General features: G+C 38.0%; 1 protein-coding gene across 2 annotated transcripts in view; it reads right to left on the bottom strand.

The window, feature by feature from the left end:
* Positions 1-22,125, bottom strand: part of MAN1A1 (mannosidase alpha class 1A member 1) — a 200,181-nt gene that overhangs the window by 11,114 nt on the left and 166,942 nt on the right. For both annotated transcript variants that reach the window (XM_082856061.1, XM_082856062.1), the window contains 4 exons: positions 18,323-18,542; positions 17,387-17,559; positions 5,024-5,139; positions 27-4,622 (listed from right to left, as the gene is read on the bottom strand). In XM_082856061.1, coding sequence (XP_082712187.1) covers positions 4,496-4,622; positions 5,024-5,139; positions 17,387-17,559; positions 18,323-18,542 — 636 coding nt within the window. In that variant the 3' untranslated portion in view covers positions 27-4,495. The remainder of the gene's footprint in view (positions 1-26; positions 4,623-5,023; positions 5,140-17,386; positions 17,560-18,322; positions 18,543-22,125) is intronic.

Here is a 22,125-nt window from a genome sequence, read left to right as displayed (position 1 = left end):
ATTGAAGTTAATACTTTTAAGATTACCTCAATAAGAAAAGAGTTGTTTAAAAATCCAATGTAAATCTGTTTCTTAAAGATTTAGGTGTACGGCTTAGTGTTCAGAAATGCTTTTGTGAAAGGATGAATCTACCTTTTCCAAAATGATCCAAATTATGTTTCAAGTTGTTGTTGTGCTTAAACCTTGAAGTAGAAATAAAAATTCAGAAAAAAGGTACATATGCTTGTCATGACTTGCTAATTAATTCACGATTTCTTCTGCTATCTCAGGACTTCCACCTACCTATGACTTAAAACTGTGGCTCTTGACTTTAGTATGCTTAGGAATAACAGAAAGAGCTCATTAAACATGGATATTCCAGGCCACCCCCCAATTTTGATTTGCTCAATTTAGGGTAATGCTCTGGAATCTGCATTTTAACAAGACCTACAAGAGGTTCTGATACAGGTGAACTGTAGCCCACACCTTGAGAAATACAGCCTTAGAGCAATTTCCAAGGGTGAACTCTGAGTTGACACCTTTATGTTGGAGTGGCTGGTTGGATATAACATATGCTCTCCTATATTGTTCCTTCTTATGAGCATAAATCTTACCAAATCCCTGTGTCTGGTAGCACAGAGCCAGGACAGAAAAGAGTTCCTGACCTTGGGAAAATTTCCCAGTTTCCTCATATTTAAAATAAGAGAGTTGGACTAAATGCTGTCTAGACTCCTATGTAGTTCTAATAGTTTATATGCATATCTGATGCCTGGCAAATATTTTGTAAAGATTATGACTCATGTGTTGGCCAATGTAGACGGAATGAGCCAGGAAAAAACAAAGATCAGTCTTTGGGTCATTAAATCAGTTAAAAAGATGAAATAAGATTTCCCCTCAGCCCCAACCTAAGGAGCTAGAAGGTCAATTAGATAATGAACTCTGTGCTTAAATTAAAAAAGATCTATGTTGTTTTCCTAAAACTTTATGCAACTGTCTACATATAATTATCAGAAATTAGATGTATTGATTGCCAAGTTGCCATCACTGTGTGGATGGTTGACAATTAGTATGAATGAAAATCATGCTTAGGATCTTTTTAAATAATCCTGTCACCAACAGAGTAAACACAACCAACGTCATTTGTGTTACAAATAATTGAATTCAGAAGGTTCCCATTTGACTAACTCTACGTTAAGTGAAAAACCAATTTCTTTGCTTCATGCTATTGAAATAGTTTTTTTATATGATATAGGGACTGTGAGATTAAGTTACAGAAAACAATAGTAGGCTATTCAAACAGAAACACTGGAAAAAACTCAGTATTAAAGAAATCACGACTTAATTTTTTTGGTGTGCATTTTACACAAGGCCATACATGGTACCTTAATGATATAAATGGAGTAAAAAAAAATCTGTTGGTTGAGGGTTGATTCCAGTCATAAATACTAATTTACTCTATATTTCCCTAAAACTACTATAGGTAGCAATAAAAAAATTACCCATTCTTATGATTATTTATTTAAAACAACAGCATGTTATGTAATACTGGTACTTAATATTTTTAAAAAATGTACTGCTTTTAAGACATTTGCAAATAGCTGTAGCAAAGCCTATGAATATAAGGTAGAATCTGTTTTGTTTTGTTTTCTTTCAGCAGTGGTGGTGGTGGGGGAGTTTGATCTCCTCAATTGGACTGTAAACTTAAGAGCAAGGACCATACTCTTTATGTTATTTCTAACGCCAACTCCCTGCCTCTACCCTACCTGCCCTAGTGTTCACCATATGTTAGATTCTTAATAAAACTGTTTGATTAAATAAGATGGTTATGCAACATTATTTGCAATTTAAAGTTTTTAATGGGAAATATTTCCTCATCACAATTCTCCGGGTGTGGTACGGAATCACTGTTAGGATCTAATATTTCCATTTGCAACTGTACACAGTCATCCCAACATATTCAGAAGCTTCCTTAAAAGGAGAGAAAACCCAAAAAACAAATGACGAGATATATTAAAAGGCTTTATTTACAATAGAGAAATTTTACAAATATAGTTTTTAAAAATTATGTGTCGATCTATCATTTCCCATAACATTAGAGATTTATATAAAGTTGGAAATGACAGAATGGATTTAAGTACAAATCAAAAACAATCAATGGAAAGAACTGGTAGTACATATGAAGGCATCATGACAAATATCACTGAGTTCTGTAAACTGCCACACAACTTATATGTGTAATATTAATTGCACGACGTATCCCAAACAAATGCAGAAACACAAAATTAAGTGCTATCTTAATTATTCACCTTTTGGGATGTGAAAACATATGTAAACTTAATTGCACAGTTTTTGCTGAAAATGAATGAAAGACAGCATTTACCTAAGGACTTCAGTTGTTTAAAATAATTAGTGCAAAATATAACTTTAATTAAATTACATCACCATAATATTAATCTCTTATCTTGTTTACATTTTTGGTGTTCTGGGTTTTGTTAAAATATCCAAGTTCTAGAATTGAAATACCTTTGTTCTTGCCACCGGCCGAGCAACACGCAGTACAATCTTCTTGCCTATTTATTCCAGAATACAAAAGGTACGTCATAGTGCAGTGCGTACATACAACTTGATTTTAATATCCTGTCTGCTGCAGAAATACCTATCAGCTTGTGCTCTTTCAAATCAGATTGAAAAGCAAAGAAAATCAATTCATTTAAATTGCTAGTCCAAGGACATTCATGTGAAAATTATAATCTAAATACATAGGGCCCAATTTTAACAAGAATCTTCTATATTTTGCCTTTAAGTCCTGGGAAGAGCAATCATGACGTACTAAGGGATCTTTTTTTCACTTACTAATTTTATTGATTTATTGTTTGAATGAATAATATTGAAAAAAAGGGCAGGTCACACAAGGTGGACTAAGTCTTTTGAGATCTAAGAAAATAACTGTCTTAAAAAATATTAGGTTGAATCACATGAAATTGCTGATACTGAACAATCTTTAAACTAGAAATGCCTCAATTTCACGTGCTTCAGCCTAATCCATGGGGTTGCACTCATCTATTTGACCACTGTAGTTGAAAATGCAGGTGGTCAAAATCTTTGTACCTCAGTATATGCATCATCATATTAGCCCTTTCATGGGAATATATATAAAATATGAACAAATATGGTAAGAAAACACAAGGTGTCACCAGATCTATTTTTGGGAAAACCATTCATATCTCAAAAAAGGCTTTGAAGAGTCATGTAATCATAATTATTTTGAGCTGCTATAGGATTGTAGGGGATTGGGAGTGTCCATTCCTATATATTACTTCTAAGTGGAAATCGCTATGTTGAATTTAACCAGACAAAATACACTACATCCTCATTTGACCTAAAAGTTTATTAGATTTTTCTCAATTGACCATGAATAGATACACTGGCAAAAATTCTTTCAGAGTTAAATCCTGCTTTCATAAACTGAAATGAAATAATTTACTACATTTGAGAAAGGGCTCTTTTCAAATCTGAAAAACCTGAACGAAATGTAATGGTTTCTTTTTTTTGAGAAAAAAGAATTAAAGATGAAATGCAAACAAAAAACCATATGAAATACTCACCCTCTCTTCAGAGAGAGCCCCAATTTCTTCATATATTCAGATAAAAGCAAAAGCTAACACACTAAAAGTTATACAATTTCCCTGTAAAAAATATAATTCGGTTAACAGCAGAGCTCTGAAAAACTGGAAAGCTCACTTCTCTGTGTGGTAGAGAATGGAAGAAATTAACCAGTACATGATCCAGAGATGACACAGGGCATTTAAAGTAAACCTTGAGAACTAATTCCCAAATTAGGAAACACTAATATAAGTGACCAACAAAAATATACCATGGATCCAATGAAATGAGGTCAAGAGGAGATGATCCTTCTGGGATGACATTCTAATTTGAATTAAAATGTGAGTAAAGTATTTTAGAAGACACTCTATCAAATAATGATAGACCTGCATAAGGAGGCTTGTCACAGTTATAAGATCTGTCTCTGGTGGATAGACAAACCAGATTAACACGAAATTGAAAAGGAAAAAGCTTTTTTATTATTTAATTTATTATTATGGCTTTTTGCAACATGGCAAAACATTACAGCTTAAAGCAGACACCATCTCCTCATAGAGGAGGAAGAAGTTTTGCAGTCAAATCAAAATTGTAATTAAGAGGCCATTGGTACACCATTCTATTTAGTTTAATAAAAAAGATACTACACCTTCATGAACTCCAGAGATAAAAGATTACTTAAAACAAACAAACAAAAAACCATGTGATTCACTGAATGAATAATAAAGGCTACAATAAGGAATTTAGGTCCATCTATGCCTATGATAATAAACATAAAAGACTGCAAAACAATTTTAAAACTTAGAATAATCACAGACCTATTAATAAAAATTCATCATATGCCTGATCACCAGAAAAGGAATTATTAAGGTATGCAGTGAAGGGAATGGAGGAGAGTAAAATATAAAATGTCTTTTTATTTCTCATTGACTTCAACTTTCTTTATATTCCTAGAGAGTACAGGGAGAAGATGTGCCTCGGTATTGAAGATCCAGTGTTCCAGTGGAAGTAGATCGTCATCAGAAAATATTAAGTACAAATATCTGGAGAGAGAAACATGGGTATGTGAGGCCTGAGAGACCCTGTCAGCCAGTGAAACCACAAAGAGACAGAAAAAAAACACATCAATGTCTCCATTCATCTTATGGGAGAATCATGGACAACCGTCAAGTATAGCAAAACCTTAAGGGGTATACTCATTAATGCCGAAGAAAGAAGCTGCTCTGTGCTTTGGTCCCCGTGTACGAGAACCATACAAAGCAGTCCCAAGTTGTCGAACTTACATGATGATGAAAACACACCTGCAATTACTGCCGTGCACGTAGAATGGCATTCGGAAGCAGTCATGCTTGATGTTATTTGAATGTGTTCATGATAAACACAACTAGAAAGAAGATCTTTTCAGGTATCTTAGTCACATACAACCAGAATAATTTTTACTTACTTTAGTGTTTCTGCCAGGAAGAAACTCTGCTGCACATCATCATAGCTCTCCTTGTGGAAGTAAACATCCCTGAGGCCTGAATAACCTCCTTTCACTCTGCAGTGTTTCTCCAAGGCCTAAATCACAATGAGGAGGGAAAAAAAATGGTCACATTCCAGTAAACTGACTGTCACAAATTTTTACCATTAGATTGTCACATTTAACTAAAATAAGGATTCAAATGGAATGATAGATTGCAATAGTTTCAGGTGAAAATTTAAAAAACCATAACATGTAAATGCAAATAAAGTATGAAAAGTTAAAGGACATATGGACGGTATATCTCATCTAATTGGAAACACTTCTACATTTAGTTCTGGAATTTCAGTGATTTTTACCATTTCTTTTTATGGTCTAGAGCAGGATGCATCAACTACAGACCACAAGCTGTATCCAGCCTGCTTTTTGTTTTTGTAAGTAAGGTATTATTGAACCACAGCCACACTCACTTGTTTACATATTGTGTGTGGCTGTTTTTTCACTACAATGGCAGAGTTGAGTAAATGCATAGGGCCCCCAAGCCCAATTCTCTCTGGCCCTTTCAGAAAAAGTTTGCTGACCCCTGGTCTAGAGAGATTGTTCATGTCAACTGGGATTCTAAACCGCTGGTGGAGAAAGTGCACTGGAACCAAAACAGCTGCTACTATCATCAGAATATCTTATTTTTAAAAAATTGACTGGAGTACTGAGTGATACTGGTGACTGACAGATATAAAAGAGAAAATGGAAAGCAGTGAAAAAAACATGGCTGGTATCCATTTCTGAAATACATCTTTCTTTTCTTTAGTCTGAGATGGAAGAAAGATGGGATGAAACCACTGGTAACTACGAGGAGAGAAATGAGCCTACATTTCTACAGCTGCCTGACTACAATGAGTACTACAGTCAGAGATGGGAAGAGACATGGGTTGGGCAGTGTGGGAACGAAAACTTAGGTAACACCTAAAATAACTTGCCTTCCATTCTGTCAGCTGCTGCTAACCTGACTGCTCTTTGTATTTGGAAATTACATTGGTTTGCTTTGCTGGTTACCAGGCATAGTCATCTCCAGGAAAGTTATTTTCTATTCACCACATCCTATTAATTCTAATAGCTAAAAGGTCAAATAAAGATTTCCACTGTATACAAACTGTCACTGGAAATCTGGTTCTAATTCATAGAATGTGGACAAAAATAATAAAGTAAGTGTAAGCCTAAGCCCCTTAAAATTTTTAATGAGATAAAGAAAACATAGGAAACATGAAAAAAATGTTACTCTTAGGTTCTCACGTCATTATTCATTTATTTTTCAGTTTTCTTTTACAGATCACAACCCTGTTCCTCTTTTTTTATGTGCATGATTACATCATATTTTCCTCCCATTTAGCTCAACTACCAAGATATGGCATAGGACCTGCCATGTTAGTTGAGAAAAATCTTCATTGGCTAGAAAAGGGTTTTGGAGGAAAGCACGGCTCTAAGCATGTGGAGCCCAGAAAACGTGGGACGGATGAGGCAAAGGCGGGGAGCAGGAATGTGGTGCTGAGAGCTCAGCTTCCATCTGCAGACACTGATAATGAGGATATTGATTCTGCACCCTGGGGCTGGAGGGCAGAAGGGAGAGAGCATGGGGCCCAGAGGAGAAGCATTTAATTACCAGGCGAAAGAAAATCTAACTGGCAGGCTATGTGAATAAAAAACACCCATCTCCTGGTTTGGTACTGTTTAAAAGCCCCGGGGAATATAAGAACAATTAACTTAAAAAAAAATCTTCGATTATATTCTTAGTTTCAGACAAAGAGCTAAGTGGGAGAAAAGCCTGAAGAAAGGAACTTTCAGGTCCTATTATATTTTTCCTTCCTTCTTTTTTGATAACAGTTCTTTTTGATAAAAAGTCATATACCAGATACACGGAGTAGGCCAAAACTTATTTATAAAAAAGGAAAAAACCCCCAAGATTTAGAAGAAATGGGTAAATTTGTTATTACTGAACATAATGAAATCCTATTTCTAGACATCTCCTTAAAAAAAAGATTTTATCCACAGATGTTTTTCTTGGTTTGCCCCTTGAAGTTTTTTGGTAATAAAGAAATAAGCTAAAGAGAGGGCCAGGCATGATAACAGCTAACCCTCCCTCCTGTAGAAATTTCTATAAGCTCCTTCTTTTATTATAGAAAAAAGAGTTGTTTTGGGGGTAGGCACTGCCCAAACGTTTTTCATCTTTTCAGATCACCTCCACTCATTCTTTTTCTCCCCCAATCCTGATGTGGTGAACCAGAGTAGTCAAGAAGACAATCTAACGTTTTAGAGGTGGGGGCCGAATCCCAGCTCCAGACTCCCTAGCTGCGGCCTCAGTTTCCTGGACCCAGGCAGCATGCCTTTTCTCAACATGAGGTTGTCCTGAGAAAAAAACTCAAGACTAGTCCAGAAGATGGCAGAGGAGTAAGATGTGGAGATCACCTTCCTCCCCACAAACACATCAAAGATATAGCTACACATGGAACAACTCCTACAGAACACCACTGAATGCTGGCAGAAGACCTCAGACTTCCCAAAAGTCAAGAAACTCCCCACGTACCTGGGTAGGGCAAAAGAAAAAAGAAAAAACAGAGACAAAAGAATAGGGATGGGACCTGCACCTCTGAGAGGGAGCTGTGAAGGAGGGAAGGTTTCCACACACTAGGAAGCTCCTTCGCAGGCAGAGACAGGGGTTGGCTGGGTGGAAGCTTTGGAGCCACGGAAGAGAGCGCAGCAATAGGGGTGCAGAGGGCAAAGCGGAGAGATTCCCGCACAGAGATCAGTGCCGACCAGCACTCACCAGCCTGAGAGGCTTGTCTGCTCACCTGCCAGGGTGGCGGGGGCTGGGAGCTGAGGCTCAGACTTCGGAGGTCAGATCCCAGGGGTTGGCTGCGTGAACGCAGCCTGAAGGGGGCTAGTGCGCCACAGCTAGCCAGGAGGGAGTCTGGGAAAAAGTCTGGATCTGCCTAAGAGGCAAGAGACCATTGTTTTGGGGTGCGTGACGAGAGGGGATTCCTTCCCTGTCTGTCCACAGAAGGCAGCAGAGCACTGCCTAAACAAGCTCCAGAGACAGGCACGAGCCGCAGCTATCAACTCGGACACCAGAGATGGGCTTAAACGCTAATGCGGCTGCTGAAGCCACCAAGAAGCCTGTGTGCAAGCACAGGTCACTATCCACACCGCCCTTCCCAGGAGCCTGTGCAGCCCGCCCCTGCCAGGGTCCTGTGATCCAGGGACAACTTCCCCGGGAGAACACACTGTGCGCCTCAGCCTGTTGCAACGTCATGTCGGCCTCTGACACTGCAGGCTCGCCCCGCATTCCGTACTCCTCCTTCCCCCGGGTCTGAGTGAGCCAGAGCCCCGAATCATCTGCTGCTTTAACCCCGTCCTGCCTGAGCGAAGAACAGATGCCCTCCGGCGACCTACAGGCAGAGGCGGGGCCAAATCCAAAGCTGAGCCCCGGGAGCTGTGCGAACAAAGAAGAGAAAGGGAAATCTCTCTAGCAGCCTCCGGAGCAGTGGATTAAAGCTCCACAATCAACTTGATGTACCCTGCATCTGTGGAATACCTGAATAGACAACGAATGAACCCAAAATTGAGGCGGTGGACTTTGGGAGCAACTGTAGACTTGGGGTTTGCTGTGTGCGACTGACTTGTTTCTGATTTTTATGTTTATCTTAGTATAGTTTTTAGTGCTTCTTATCATTGGTGGATTTATTGGTTTGGTTGCTCTTTTTTTTTTTTACTTAATTTTTTTATTTTAATAATTAAAAAATATTTTAATTATTTAATTTAATTTAATTTATTATTATTATTTTCTTTCTTTTTTTCCCTCCCTTTTCTTCTGAGCCATGTGGCTAACAGGGTCTTGGTGCTCTGGCTGGGGATCAGGCCTGAGCCTCTGAGGTGGGAGAGACAAGTTCAGGATACTGGACCACTAGAGATCTCCAGGCCCCACATAATATCAATCAGCGAGAGCTCTTCCAGGGATCTCCGTCTCAATGTTAAGACCCAGTTCTACCCAACGGCCAGCAAGCTCCAGTGCTGGACGCCCCATGCCAAACAACTAGCAAGAGAGGAACACAAACCCACCCATTAGCAGAGAGGCTGCCTAAAATCATAATAAGGTCACAGACACCCCAAAACACACCACTGGATGCAGCCCTGCTACCAGAAAGACAATATCCAGCCCCACCCACCAGAACACAGGTGCCAGTCCCTTCTACCAGGAAGCCTACACAACCCACTGAAGCAACCTTACCCACTGGGGGCAGACACCAAAAACACCAGGAACTACAAAAATTCAGTCTGTGAAAAGGAGACCCCAAACACAGCAAGTTAAGCAAAACAAGAAGAAAGGGAAATATGCAGCAGAGGAAGGAGCAAGGTAAAAACCCATCACACCAAACAAATGAAGAGGAAATAGGCAGTGTACCTGAAAAAGAATTCAGAGTAATGATAGTAAAGATGATTCAAAATCTTGGAAACAGAATGGAGAATATACAAGAAACGTTTAACAAGGACCTAGAAGAAATAAAGAGCAAACAAACAATGATGAACAACACAACAAATGAAATTAAAAATTCTCTAGAATGAATTAATAGCACAATAACTGAGGCAGAAGAACGGATAAGTGACTGGAAGATAAAATTGTGGCAATAACTATTTCAGAGCAGAATAAAGACAAAAGAATTGAGGACAGTCTCAGAGATCTCTGGGACAACATTAAACACATGAACATTCGAATTATAGGGGTCCCAGAAGAAGAAGAGAAAAAGAAAGGGAGTGAGAAAATATTTGAAGACATTATAGTTGAAAACTTCCCTAATATGGGAAAGGAAATAGTTAATCAAGTCCAGGAAGCACAGAGAGTCCCATACAGGATAAATCCAAGGAGAAACATGCCAAGACACATATTAATCAAACTATCAAAAATTAAATACAAAGAAAAAATATTAAAAGCAGCAAGGGAAAAGCAACAAATAACATACAAGGGAATCTCCATAACGTTAACAGCTGATCTTTAAGCAGAAACTCTGCAAGCAGGAAGGGTGTGGCAGGACATATTTAAAGTGATGAAAGAGAAAAACCTACAACCAAGAGTACTCTACCCCACAAGGATCTCATTCAGATTCCACGGAGAAATTAAAACCTTTACTGACAAGCAAAAGATAAGAGAATTCAGCAGCACCAAACCAGCTTTACAAGAAATGCTAAAGGAACTTTTCTAGGCAGGAAACACAAGAGAAGGAAAAGACCTACAAAAACAAACCCCAAACAATTAAGAAAATGATACTAGGAACATACATATTGATAACTACCTTAAATGTAAATGGATTAAATGCTCCAACCAAAAGACACAGACTGGCTGAATGGATACAAAAACAAGACCTGTATATATGCTGTCTACAAAAGACCCACTTCAGACCTAGGGACACATACAGACTGAAAGTGAAGGGATGGAAAAAGATATTCCATGCAAATGGAAATCAAAAGACAGCTGGAGAAGCAATTCTCATATCAGACAAAATCGACTTTAAATTAAAGCCTATTACAAGAGACAAAGAAGGACCCTACATAATGATGAAGGGATCAATCCAAGAAGAAGATATAACAATTGTCAATATTTATGCACAGAACACAGGAGCACCTCAATACATGAGGCAAATAATAACAGCCATAAAAGGGGAAATCAATAGTAACACAATCATAGTGGGGGACTTTGACACCCCACTTTCACCAATGCACAGATCATCCAAAATGAAAATAAATAAGGAAACACAAGCATTAAAGGACACATTAAACAGGATGGACTTAATTGATATTTATAGGACATTCCATCCAAAAACAACAGAATACACTTTCTTCTAAAGTGCTCATGGAACATTCTCCAGGACAGATCATATCTTGGGTCACAAATCAAGCCTTGGTAAATTTAAGAAAATTGAAATCATATCAAGTATCTTTTATGACCACAATGCTATGAGACTAGATGTCAATTACAAGAAAAAACTGTAAAAAATACAAACACATGGAGGCTAAACAATATGATACTAAATAACCAAAAGATCACTGAAGAAATCGAAGAGGAAACCAAAAAATACTCAGAAACAAATGACAACGAAAACACAATGACCCAAAACCTATGGGATGCAGCAAAAGCAGTTCTAAGAGGGAAGTTTATAGCAATACAATCCTACCTCGAGAAACCAGAAAAGTCTCAAATAAACAATCTAAATTTACACCTAAAGAAATTAGAGAAAGAAGAACAAAAAAAACCAAATTAGCAGAAGGAAAGAAATCATAAAGATCAGATCAGAAATAAATGAAAAAGAAATGAAGGAAACAATAGCAAAGATCAATAAAACTAAAAGCTGGTTCTTTGAGAAGATAAACACAATTGATATACCATTAGTCAGACTCATCAAGAGAAAAAGGGAGAAGACTCAATTCAATAGAATTAGAAATGAAAAAGGAGAAGTAACAACTGACACTGCAGAAATATAAAGGATCATTAGAGATTACTATAAGCAACTATATGCCAATAAAATGGACATCCTGGAGGAAATGGACAAATTCTTAGAAAAGCACAACCTTCTGAGACTGAACCAGGAAGAAATAGAAAATATAAAGAGACCAATCACAAGTAATGAAATTGAAACTGTGATTAAAAATCTTCCAACAAATAAAAGCCCAGGATTAGATGGCTTCACAGGTGAATTCTATCAAACATTTAGAGAAGAGCTAACACCTATCCTTCTCAAACTCTTCCAAAATATAGCAGTGGGAGGAACACCCCAAACTCATTCTATGAGGCCACCATCACCCTGATACCAAAACCAGACAAAGATGTCACAAAAAAAGAAACTATAGGCCAATATCAGTGATGAACATAGATGCAAAAATCCTCAACAGAATACTAGCAAACAGAATCCAACAGCACATTAAAAGGATTATACACGATGCTCAGTTGGGTTTTAACCCAGGAATGCAAGGATTCTTCAATAAACACAAATCAATCAATGTGATACACCATATTAACAAACTGAAGGAGAAAAACCATATGATCATCTCAAGAGATGTAGAAAAAGCTTTCAACAAAATTCAACACTCATTTATGATAAAAACCCTGCAGAAAGTAGGCATAGAGGGAACTTACCTCAACATAATGAAGGCCTTTTATGACAAACCCACAGCAAACAACATTCTCAATGGTGAAAAACTGAAACAATTTCCACTAAGACCAGGAACAAGACAAGGTTTTCCACTCTCACTGCTGTTATTCAACATAGTGGTGGAAGTTTTAGCCACAGCAATCAGAGAAGTAAAAGGAATCCAAATCGGAAAAGAAGAAGTAAAACTGTCACTCTTTGCAGATGACATGATACTATACATAGAGAATCCTAAAGATGCTACTAGAAAACTACTAGAGCTAATCAACGAATTTGGTAAAGTAGCAGGATACAAAATTAATGCATGGAAATCTCTTGCCTTCCTATACACTAATGATGAAAAATCTGAAAGGGAAATTAAGGAAATACTCCCATGTACCACTGCAAAAAAAAGAACAAAATACCTAGGAATAAACCTACGTAATGAGACAAAAGACCTGTATGCAGAAAACAATAAGACACAGATGAAAGAAATTAAAGATGATACAAAGGGATGGAGAGATGTATATACCATGTTCTCAGACTGGAAGAATCAATATTGTGAAAAAGACTATACTACCCAAAGCAATCTACAGATTCAAGGCAATCCCTATCAGACTACCAATGGCATTTTTCACAGAACTAGAACAAAAAATTGCAAAATTTCTATGGAAACACAAAAGACCCTGAGTAGCCAAAGCAATCTTGGGGAAGAAAAACGGAGCTGGAGGAATCAGGCTCCCTGACTTCAGACTATACTACAAAGCTACAGTAATCAAGACAGTATGGTACTGGCACAAAAACAGAAAGATAGATCAATGGAACAGGATAGAAAGCCCAGAGATAAACCCATGCACATATGGTCACATTATTTTTGATAAATAAGACAAGAATATACAATGGAGAAAAGACAGCCTCTTCTATAAGTGGTGCTGGGAAAACTGGACAGCTACATGTAAAAGAATGAAATTAGAACACTCCCTAACACCAAACACAAAAATAAAATCGAAGTGGATTAAAGACCTAAATGTAAGTCCAGACAGTATAAAACTCTTAGAGGAAAACATATAACACTCTCTGACATAAATCACAGTAAGATTCTTTTTGACCCACCTCCTAGAGAAATGGAAATAAAAACAAAAATAAACAAATGGGACCTAATGAAACTTCAAAGCTTTTGCACAGCAAAGGAAACCATAAGCAAGACGAGAAGACAACCCTTAGAATGAGAGAAAATATTTGCAAATGAAGCAACTGACAAAGGATTAATCTCCAAAATATACAAGCAGTTCATGCAGCTCAATATCAAAAACACAAACAACCCAATCCAAAAATGGGCAGAAGACCTAAATAGACATTTCTCCAAAGAAGATATACAGATTGCCAACAAACACATGAAAGGATGCTCAACATCACTTATCATTAGAGAAATGTAAATCAAAACTACAATGAGGTATCACCTCACCCCAGTCAGAATGGCCATCATCAAAAAATCTAGAAACAATAAATGCTGGAGAGGGTGTGAGAAAAGGGAACTCTCTTTCACTGTTGGTGGGAATGTAAATTGATACAGCCACTATGGAGAACAGTATGGAGGTTCCTTAAAGAACTAAAAATAGAATTACCATATGACCCAGCAATCCCACTACTGCGCATAATTGAGAAAACCATAATTCAAAAAGAGTTATGTACCACAATGTTCACTGCAGCACTATTTACAATAGCCAGTACATGGAAGTAACCTAAGTGTCCATCGACAGATGAATGGATAAAGAAGATGTGGCACATACATACAATGGAATATTACTCAGCCATAAAAAGAAATGAAACTGAGTTATTTGCAGTGAGGTGGATGGATGGACCTAGAGTCTGTCATGCAGAGTGAAGTAAGTCAGAAAGAGAAAAACAAATACTGTATGCTAGTACATATGTATGGAATCTAAAAAAAAAAAAAAAGGTTCTGAAGAACCTAGGGGCAGGACAGGAATAAAGATACAGACGTAGAGAATGGACTTGAGGACACAGGGAGGGGGAAGGATAAGCTGGGACGAAGTGAGAGAGTAGCATTGACATGTATACACTACCACATGTAAAATAGATAGCTACTGGGAAGCAGCTCCATGGCACGGGGCAATCAGCTTGGTGCTTTGTGACCACCTAGAGGGGTGGGATAAGGAGGATGGAAAGGAGATGCAAGAGGGAAGAGATATGGGAATATATGTATACATATAGCTGATTCACTTTGCTATACAGAAGAAACTAACACAACATTGTAAAGTAATTATACTCCAATAAAAATGTTTAAAAAAAACCGAATAAAACTCAAGATGAAGACACACTTAGCACAGTGACAGGGGCCTTTCAGATGTTTAGAGAGGCCTAGCTATTTTTATTCTTTGAGGCTTTTGGTAAGTTAAAATGAAAAAAGGCGAGGGGATGCTGAAGAGGCATTTTTAACTTTCAAAAAATGAAAAACCTTCATGTCAAGTCTAAATTTTAAGACTTTAGGGATGTGAAGCTGGGGACAAGCAGCTCTCCTGGGCTCCCCATAATAGGCCCTGGTTTTATAGTTTTTCCACCATGGAAGTGGCTATGTAACCAGGCTGGTTAGTCTGATCAGAACATCATTTCACCACAATCTGTTCTGGGGCTCTCAGCCTCTGGGCAAGAGTTCCTCTAAAAACAGAGCATGAGACAAGGATTGGATGCAGGGATATTTGGGGGGAGGTGATATCAGGAAGTGAGCAAGTGAGTGGGGAGAGTGAAACGAGGAAGGGAGAAGGGCCAGTGAAATACACGTTGAGCAGGTCACTGCTGTGTGCGTGGGGGGGCTTGCTCCCGCTGGAAACCCTCTAAGGAACCATCTAGAATGCATCTCAGAATTATTCTTCAGAGGAGCAAGACTGGATAGTTATCCATCAACTCTAAAACCTCACTTGGCTGAGGGCTGCCCCTGGGGCTGCAGACTCTCCCAGGCTTCCCAGACCACAGCCAGCTCCTGTGTAGGGGCTCTGAGTCAGCACAGTTGACAAGACTGGGTGCTGGAAGTCATGCTGCCCACAGACCAGGGTGCCGCTCACTGCAGCCGTAGCTGAGACACAGGGTGGGCTGCGGAGATGGGACACAGGAAAAAAAGGGCTGCCATACGTTCTAAGTCTATGATCTCCGTGCTTTACAAAAGGCCAAGAGCCCCTAGCACTCCTCCCTCCCCACTACACCTCAAGTTCTAACAGAAGTTATTGATACTACTGGCAAAAACAAGGGGAATTCCTGTGTTGTGACAAGTTAACAATTTGACATCATATGCTACACTAAAAGGGGTTAATAGATAAAAATCCTAACACATCAAATCAACCTTATTACCCTGCAAAAAAACAATGCACTCCCCCCCTCAAAGAACCAAGCAAATGGAATTTTCCTGCCCACATGACAGTATTTACTTACTTCTTCCACTTTTGATCAATTCTGTTATATACTTTTCACACTTTAACGTCTCTAAAATTGGCAATGTCATAATTTAATTGGTAGTGTTGTGCTTTCTTAATGGCATATAAAATGGTGTTTCTTATCAGTTATGGTGTTTTATATTTGATGAAATATGTTATTACTGAAATTTTCAATTTAAACTGATTTGCAAGGTGAGTATTAACCTTAATTTCTTTGCTGGCCTATTGAAGACCAAAATAATTCCCAATCACCAAGGCTTAGATGAACCTCAATTTTAATATACTTTTTTCAGAGGAAAAAACATAAACTTAAAGAAACTGAAATTACAACTGACTAACCATAATTAGAAAATTATGCCAAAAAAAAGAGGCCTAAAAAATTGCTATTACTTAAAATGGTTGACAACTGGTATAAGACACACATTAAATGAAGAGGGTTAATAAGCAAGATTCATCAATGGCTTCCTGAGATATCAGATAAATTTTACATAAAGGCAATATTCATTTTAGATTTCCAAAGAGAAGTTATTCCTAATGGTTTTAAAAGACAGATAACTTTCTAACAAAGAGTGCTAGACAATAAGAGAATGTAATTAAAGCATTTGCTTGTTCTCATCCCCTGAATTCCCTCTCACTCCTTTTGGAATAATAGCTCTTAAAATTAGACGTTGTGGACTTCCCTGGTGGCGCAGTGGTTGGGAGTCCGCCTGCTGATGCAGGGGATGCGGGTTTGTGCCCCGGTCCGGGAGGATCCCACGTGCCGTGGAGCAGCTGGGCCCGTGAACCCGCGTACCGCAAAAAAGAAAAAAAAAATTAGACGTTGTTTGATGTATATCCTGAAGGGCGCCTCTGCTGGCATTCAGCACACAAAGTGTTCAACAGATTAGTTTAGGAAGATGATACACCATATTCAGCAGGAAGAGACTCAAGAAGTGACAAAGACAATTCAAATAACACACTGGACAGATATGAAGCTTATGGATATTCAGAGAACCCTGAGACTAGTGTCGGAATATTCTTGTACAAAGTAGCTCTTCTACAGGTACTTTCTAAAATTTAGCTCTAAGTAGCTAAGTTACTCTAACTAAAAGCATATTTTATCATTTTCATGCCCAAAGACTAAAAGAAGCAATCACATAGTGGTTTCTTGAAACAGAGAGCAGGTTGGGGTAACTATTCCCAAGTTGCCCGTAATCCTTTGTGGAATTAACCGATCACCTTTTTTATAGTCATAAGAACTTAATTTTATAATATGCCTTTCTAGATTTCTCCTTCAACACCAGAGTAGGTATATTTATATCACTGTTACATAAAGCAAAGCTGAAGCCAGGGATATAGGATGACTTAACTGAAAACACTCAGTCTTGAATGGAAAAATGGCTGGTCAAAACTTTAAAAATCATAGAAAAGTTGATATGCTAGATTTATAGGTATGACTGAACATTTTTTCCACAGACATTTTCTTTCTTTCTTTTTTTTTTTTTTTTTTGCGGTACGCAGGCCTCTCTCACTGTTGTGGCCTCTCCCGTTGCGGAGCACAGGCTCTGGACGCGCAGGCTCAGCGGCCATGGCTCACGGGCCCAGCTGCTCCGCGGCATGTGGGATCTTCCCGGACTGGGGCATGAACCCGTGTCCCCTGCATCGGCAGGCGGACTCTCAACCACTGCACCACCAGGGAAGCCCCCCACAGACATTTTTCTATAAGAAACATAAGCAAACTAAAACGTCACCTCTACAGCTTCCCAGGCCCATTTCCTGTATTTTGGATCATGAGTCAGTCGCCACATGTACATGTAAGTCTCAACAACTTCTGGCCGTAGGATGTAGTATTTTTCATTTTGCCTCGTAGCAATGGCTTCAACACCGCCATCGAATCTGAAAGCTTCTGGTCCCAGTTTCACAACTAAAGGAGATGCAATGGAGGACAAAGGTTATTGTCCTAGACAATGTTTAGTGTCTATAACTTAAATGAAACTAGAAAGTACCTTACGACATTCAAGAGAGGTGCCAAAACAATCATTTTAAGGAATAATTATAAACACTGTATAATAAGCAATATTCAATATACCTTTATAATTTATTCATTGAAAAGAGTCCATTTTAGAAAATGGTAAAGATCCCTTATTTTCTTTCATTTAACCACCATTTACTGAGCACCCACTGGGTAGGTGCAAAGCACCACCTTATTAGTGAGCTAGAAAATCAGTGGTTGAGAATTCTAAGTCATTATGTCATAAAGGTTATTTAGTATTTGTACATCAAACTCCTATTTTTATAAGAAGGCCTCCAGACTCATCATATATTTCATGGAGATTCTGGGAAGATTAATAATGGTTTATAGCATACCAAGTTTCTTTTGTACTGGGACAGAGACTCTCACCCAATGTTATTTACCTAAAGCAGGGCCAATAAGTTAGACAGACTTAACCCTTTATGGCCTGGATTTTTGATTCTTGGTAAACTAAAGGTAAATATTTTTATATAGAAGAGTAATGCCTCTTAAAGTAAAAACAGAAATTCCTTTAAGATATTAATCATGATCATCAAGTTTCATCAGGCATGGTGGATGTTCTTTTGATGGCAACAAATGGACAAAATGGACAAAGTTCCTTACTGAATGAAATAAAAAGCACATAGACTGGGTATGAAGAGTAACAGGTACTCACATGTGCGATTGTAAGATTCATGACAGGTACGGGCAATTTCAGCCCCGAGTTGAAGGTAGTGTTGGGTCAGGCCTTCAGGAGCATCATCTGCCCCGAGGGCAAACATGCCTCCCGCAAAGCAGGTCAGGTGGCCCATCTTGTGTTCCAGGAGGCCCCCTTTCCATTCTGCGATGTAAGTCAGTCCGTTACGTGACTTCCGGATCAAGTGAGTCTCAATTGCCTGAAAATAATACTTATTTTCAATGTTTTGTAATCTCTTCTCAGATTTATACCAAAAACACCACAACATTAAAAAAATAAAAAAATATAAAACATCACTCATGATTGATTTGAGTTTGTTACTACAAATCCAATTAGACCTGAAATTTCATGTTACTGCTCTCTGTATATGTCCTCTAGTTTATGCCTTATTAGTTTGGTTAGTTATAATGAACACTGTTGGGCCAGCCCAGTAGGTTTTTCTCGGTTGCATGCCCAAACACCCGCAGTCCTCATACTGAAAAAGCTGTTTCCTTTTCAAAGATAGGCCACTGGTATAGTGGTAGGAGCTGCTTTACTGCATTTCCATTTTCACAAATGGAGAAACAACACAAAGCACAGGCTCTACCATGAATGGTGAACAGACCACATTTGTGTATAAAATCCAGGCTGGTGGTATTACCCCTCCTTTCTCTCTCTTAGGCTTGGAGGGGTAGCAAAACAGAGTGGGAAAAAGGAGCTGTTCTTGAGTCAATCAGATTGCTTGGCTTCAAATTCCAGCTCTGACACTTACTATCTGTAAACTTTGTGGGTAATTTGCTTACTGTATCCTTAAATCTCAGTGTCTTTATGCATAAAATGGGAATAGTAGTATCCACTGTGAAAACTGCAATATTTTGTTTATAAAGCAGTCAGTACTGTGATTAGCACTTGATAAAGGTCATTTATCATCGTCACATCTCCACTGTGGTAACACATGAATTAAATTCCTCCTTAATAATTCTTTTAAAAAGGACATTAATATACAATGAATAAGTATTTTTTTTAAAAAAAGAATAAAGATCTGTAAATTTGGGAGAAATGATGTTTACAAAAGTGGCTTGTTAAACACCTTTTATTTCTGCCCCAGGACTGTTGATATTCTTTTGAATAAACAAAATAAAATAAGCCCTTTTTAAAAAAAAAAAACCCAAAATTGTAGTGTAAGTGCTTGGCATTACTATATCTAATTACTTTAACAGGAAATGCTCCCCTACACCCCCAATTACTTCTTGGAAGGAGAAGGGCTATGATTGTGTCTATAACTGTTATACTATTATAAAAAAAGAGAGGATTTTAGGAATCACATTTGGGAATACAGGCATAGCTCATTTTATTGAGTCTTGCTTTATTGTGCTTTGCAGATACTGCATTTTTCACAAATTGAAGTTTTGCAGTGACCCTGTGTCAAGCAAGTCTATCAGCGCTGTTTTTCCAACAGCATTTGCTCTTTTCATGTCTCGATGTCACATTTTGATAATCCGCAACACTTCAAACTTTTTCGTTATTATTATATTCGTTAGGGTGACCTGTATCAGTGATCTTTAACATTACTATTACAACTCACTGAAGACGCAGATGATGGTTAGCATTTTTTAACTAAGGTAAGTACATTGCTTTTTTAGACATACTGCTATTGTACATTAAACAGCCTAGAGTATAGTGTAAATATTAAGTTTATATGCACGGGGCAACCAAAAATTTCATGTGACTTGCTCTACTGTGTTATTCACTTTATTGCAGTGGTCTGGAACTGAACCCACAATATCTCCAAGGCATGCCTGTGGTAGATAGAGACAAAACTTGTGATACAGAAGAATGAATGAAAATGAATGCATAGGTAGATAAAACCTCTCCTTCCTTTATTGGAAATAAACAAATGAAACCAAGATGGTAAGAAATAAATGAACGCACTACTGTGCACATTAACTGTGGTTAAGCTAATTTTATTGATGGTCTAGTTATTACATTAATATTTCATTCTTATTTAATGCAACTGAACATCTTAGCTATTTATACTTCTCATAGCACAAATTGCAGTAAAGTCCTTCAAGCAGATACTTGTTCATCACCCAAGAAATTATTCTTTCTACATGGCAAGAGTAATAGCTTTTGAGCATGCATTAGGGAAACATTATTACCCTGTTACAGATCCTGAATAAAGTACTATATTATTTTTGGCATGATTCTGACCAACTTGCTATCTCTCAAAATAAATTACAACGACGTTCCAAGACTTTTAAAACAATGTTTGTGTGGCAACGGGAAAATGTAAATAAATATACAGGAGGAAAAAATAGTCTTTAGTGGCTCTAAAAAATTTTGTGTCAAGCCTACAGAGAATTGATTAGGAAAAAAGAGTATTGTATATTTTGTGATCTCATCCTTCTATATTTGAAAAAAATTAGTTGGCTGTGCCTATAGAATCCTAAATGCCTAATACATCACCTGCCCAGGTATCATTCACTGCAATGGACTTTCTTGCAGCATGAGCAACCACCACTATGGATTCTTAGTATGGCCTCCAGATGAGGCCATAACAGCCAGCTGAAAACTCAAATTTAGTAATAATTTCGTTATTAACACAACGAAAGAAAACATGCCACTCTGGGATTAAATGATTTCCAAAATGCACTGGAAGCTAAAACTGATGGACTACATCTCCAGTAACTCAACTGTCTGGAACAATATTGTAAGGCATCCTCTCTTTCATAATAATGATATTTTAAAGTACAAGCAATACAAAGAAACTTTACTATGTAAGACACGACTACTTCTTAAAATCAGAAGCGTAACTGTTCTAGCTTTGCTTTCTATGTTGAAAACACACAATGGATTGAAAGTGTTTTTACTATTAAGAGAAAGAGGAAACACTTGGACTTCATCTGCTCTTAATGGATTTTCCTGTCAATGGTTTGTCTAAATACAATATGCTAAAAGCTGTGTGGGTATAGTTCTCAAAACGGGAGGAAAAGTATTTCAAAGAGTATTTTAAAGTTGTCTTTCCTGGAACATCAAGATCCTAGGGGGCCACTTTAAAATTAGAATAATTAAAATGTCTGCCAGGACTGTAATTAAAAATGACATAATGGAAACCATACTGTATGGAGAACTCCCTGGTTTAAAACCTGAAACCTCATAGGAATGAAGAAAAATAAACCTGAAGAGGCCATATGGACCATATCCTAGTTTGCTTTTAATGTTTATCATGTCCTTTAAAGGCTGTGCGCAATGAAGGCCAATGTTCTAACTAAGGTGTCTGGTTCCTATACGTGAAATAGTAAAGAGTTATGTCTGCTCTACTTAGCCAAGTTCACTACTGACCTTGGAGGGAACCAACGTAATATTAAATCCAGTCAACTAGAGCAGTGCAAGTTGTATTTATATTTAAACAATTAAGTTGGTCTATTGTAAAATCACCCAGAATTCCTTTTAGGGACACTTACTTTAGAACAATGGCAACATCACTGGAATTACAAATATCCATTTTTTCCCCTAAGAATTATTATTATTTTTTTTTTGCGGTATGCGGGCCTCTCACTGTTGTGGCCTCTCCCATTGTGGAGCACAGGCTCTGGACGTGCAGGCTCAGCGGCCATGGCTCACAGGCCTAGCCACTCCGCAGCACGTGGGATCTTCCCGGACCGGGGCATGAACCCATGTCCCTGCATCAGCAGGCGGACTCTCAACCACTGCGCCACCAGGGAAGCCCTATTATTATTATTTTTAAAAAATTCTAATTTCATATCTAAACTATGTAAGAGGCTGAGCCCAACAGGACATCT

Source organism: Leucopleurus acutus, assembly GCF_964270905.1.
Source record: "Leucopleurus acutus genome assembly, chromosome: 15".
Lineage (NCBI taxonomy): Eukaryota > Metazoa > Chordata > Mammalia > Artiodactyla > Delphinidae > Leucopleurus > Leucopleurus acutus.
The sequence above is the reverse complement of the archived record's forward strand: the minus strand, read 5'-3'. Positions and strand labels throughout refer to the sequence as shown.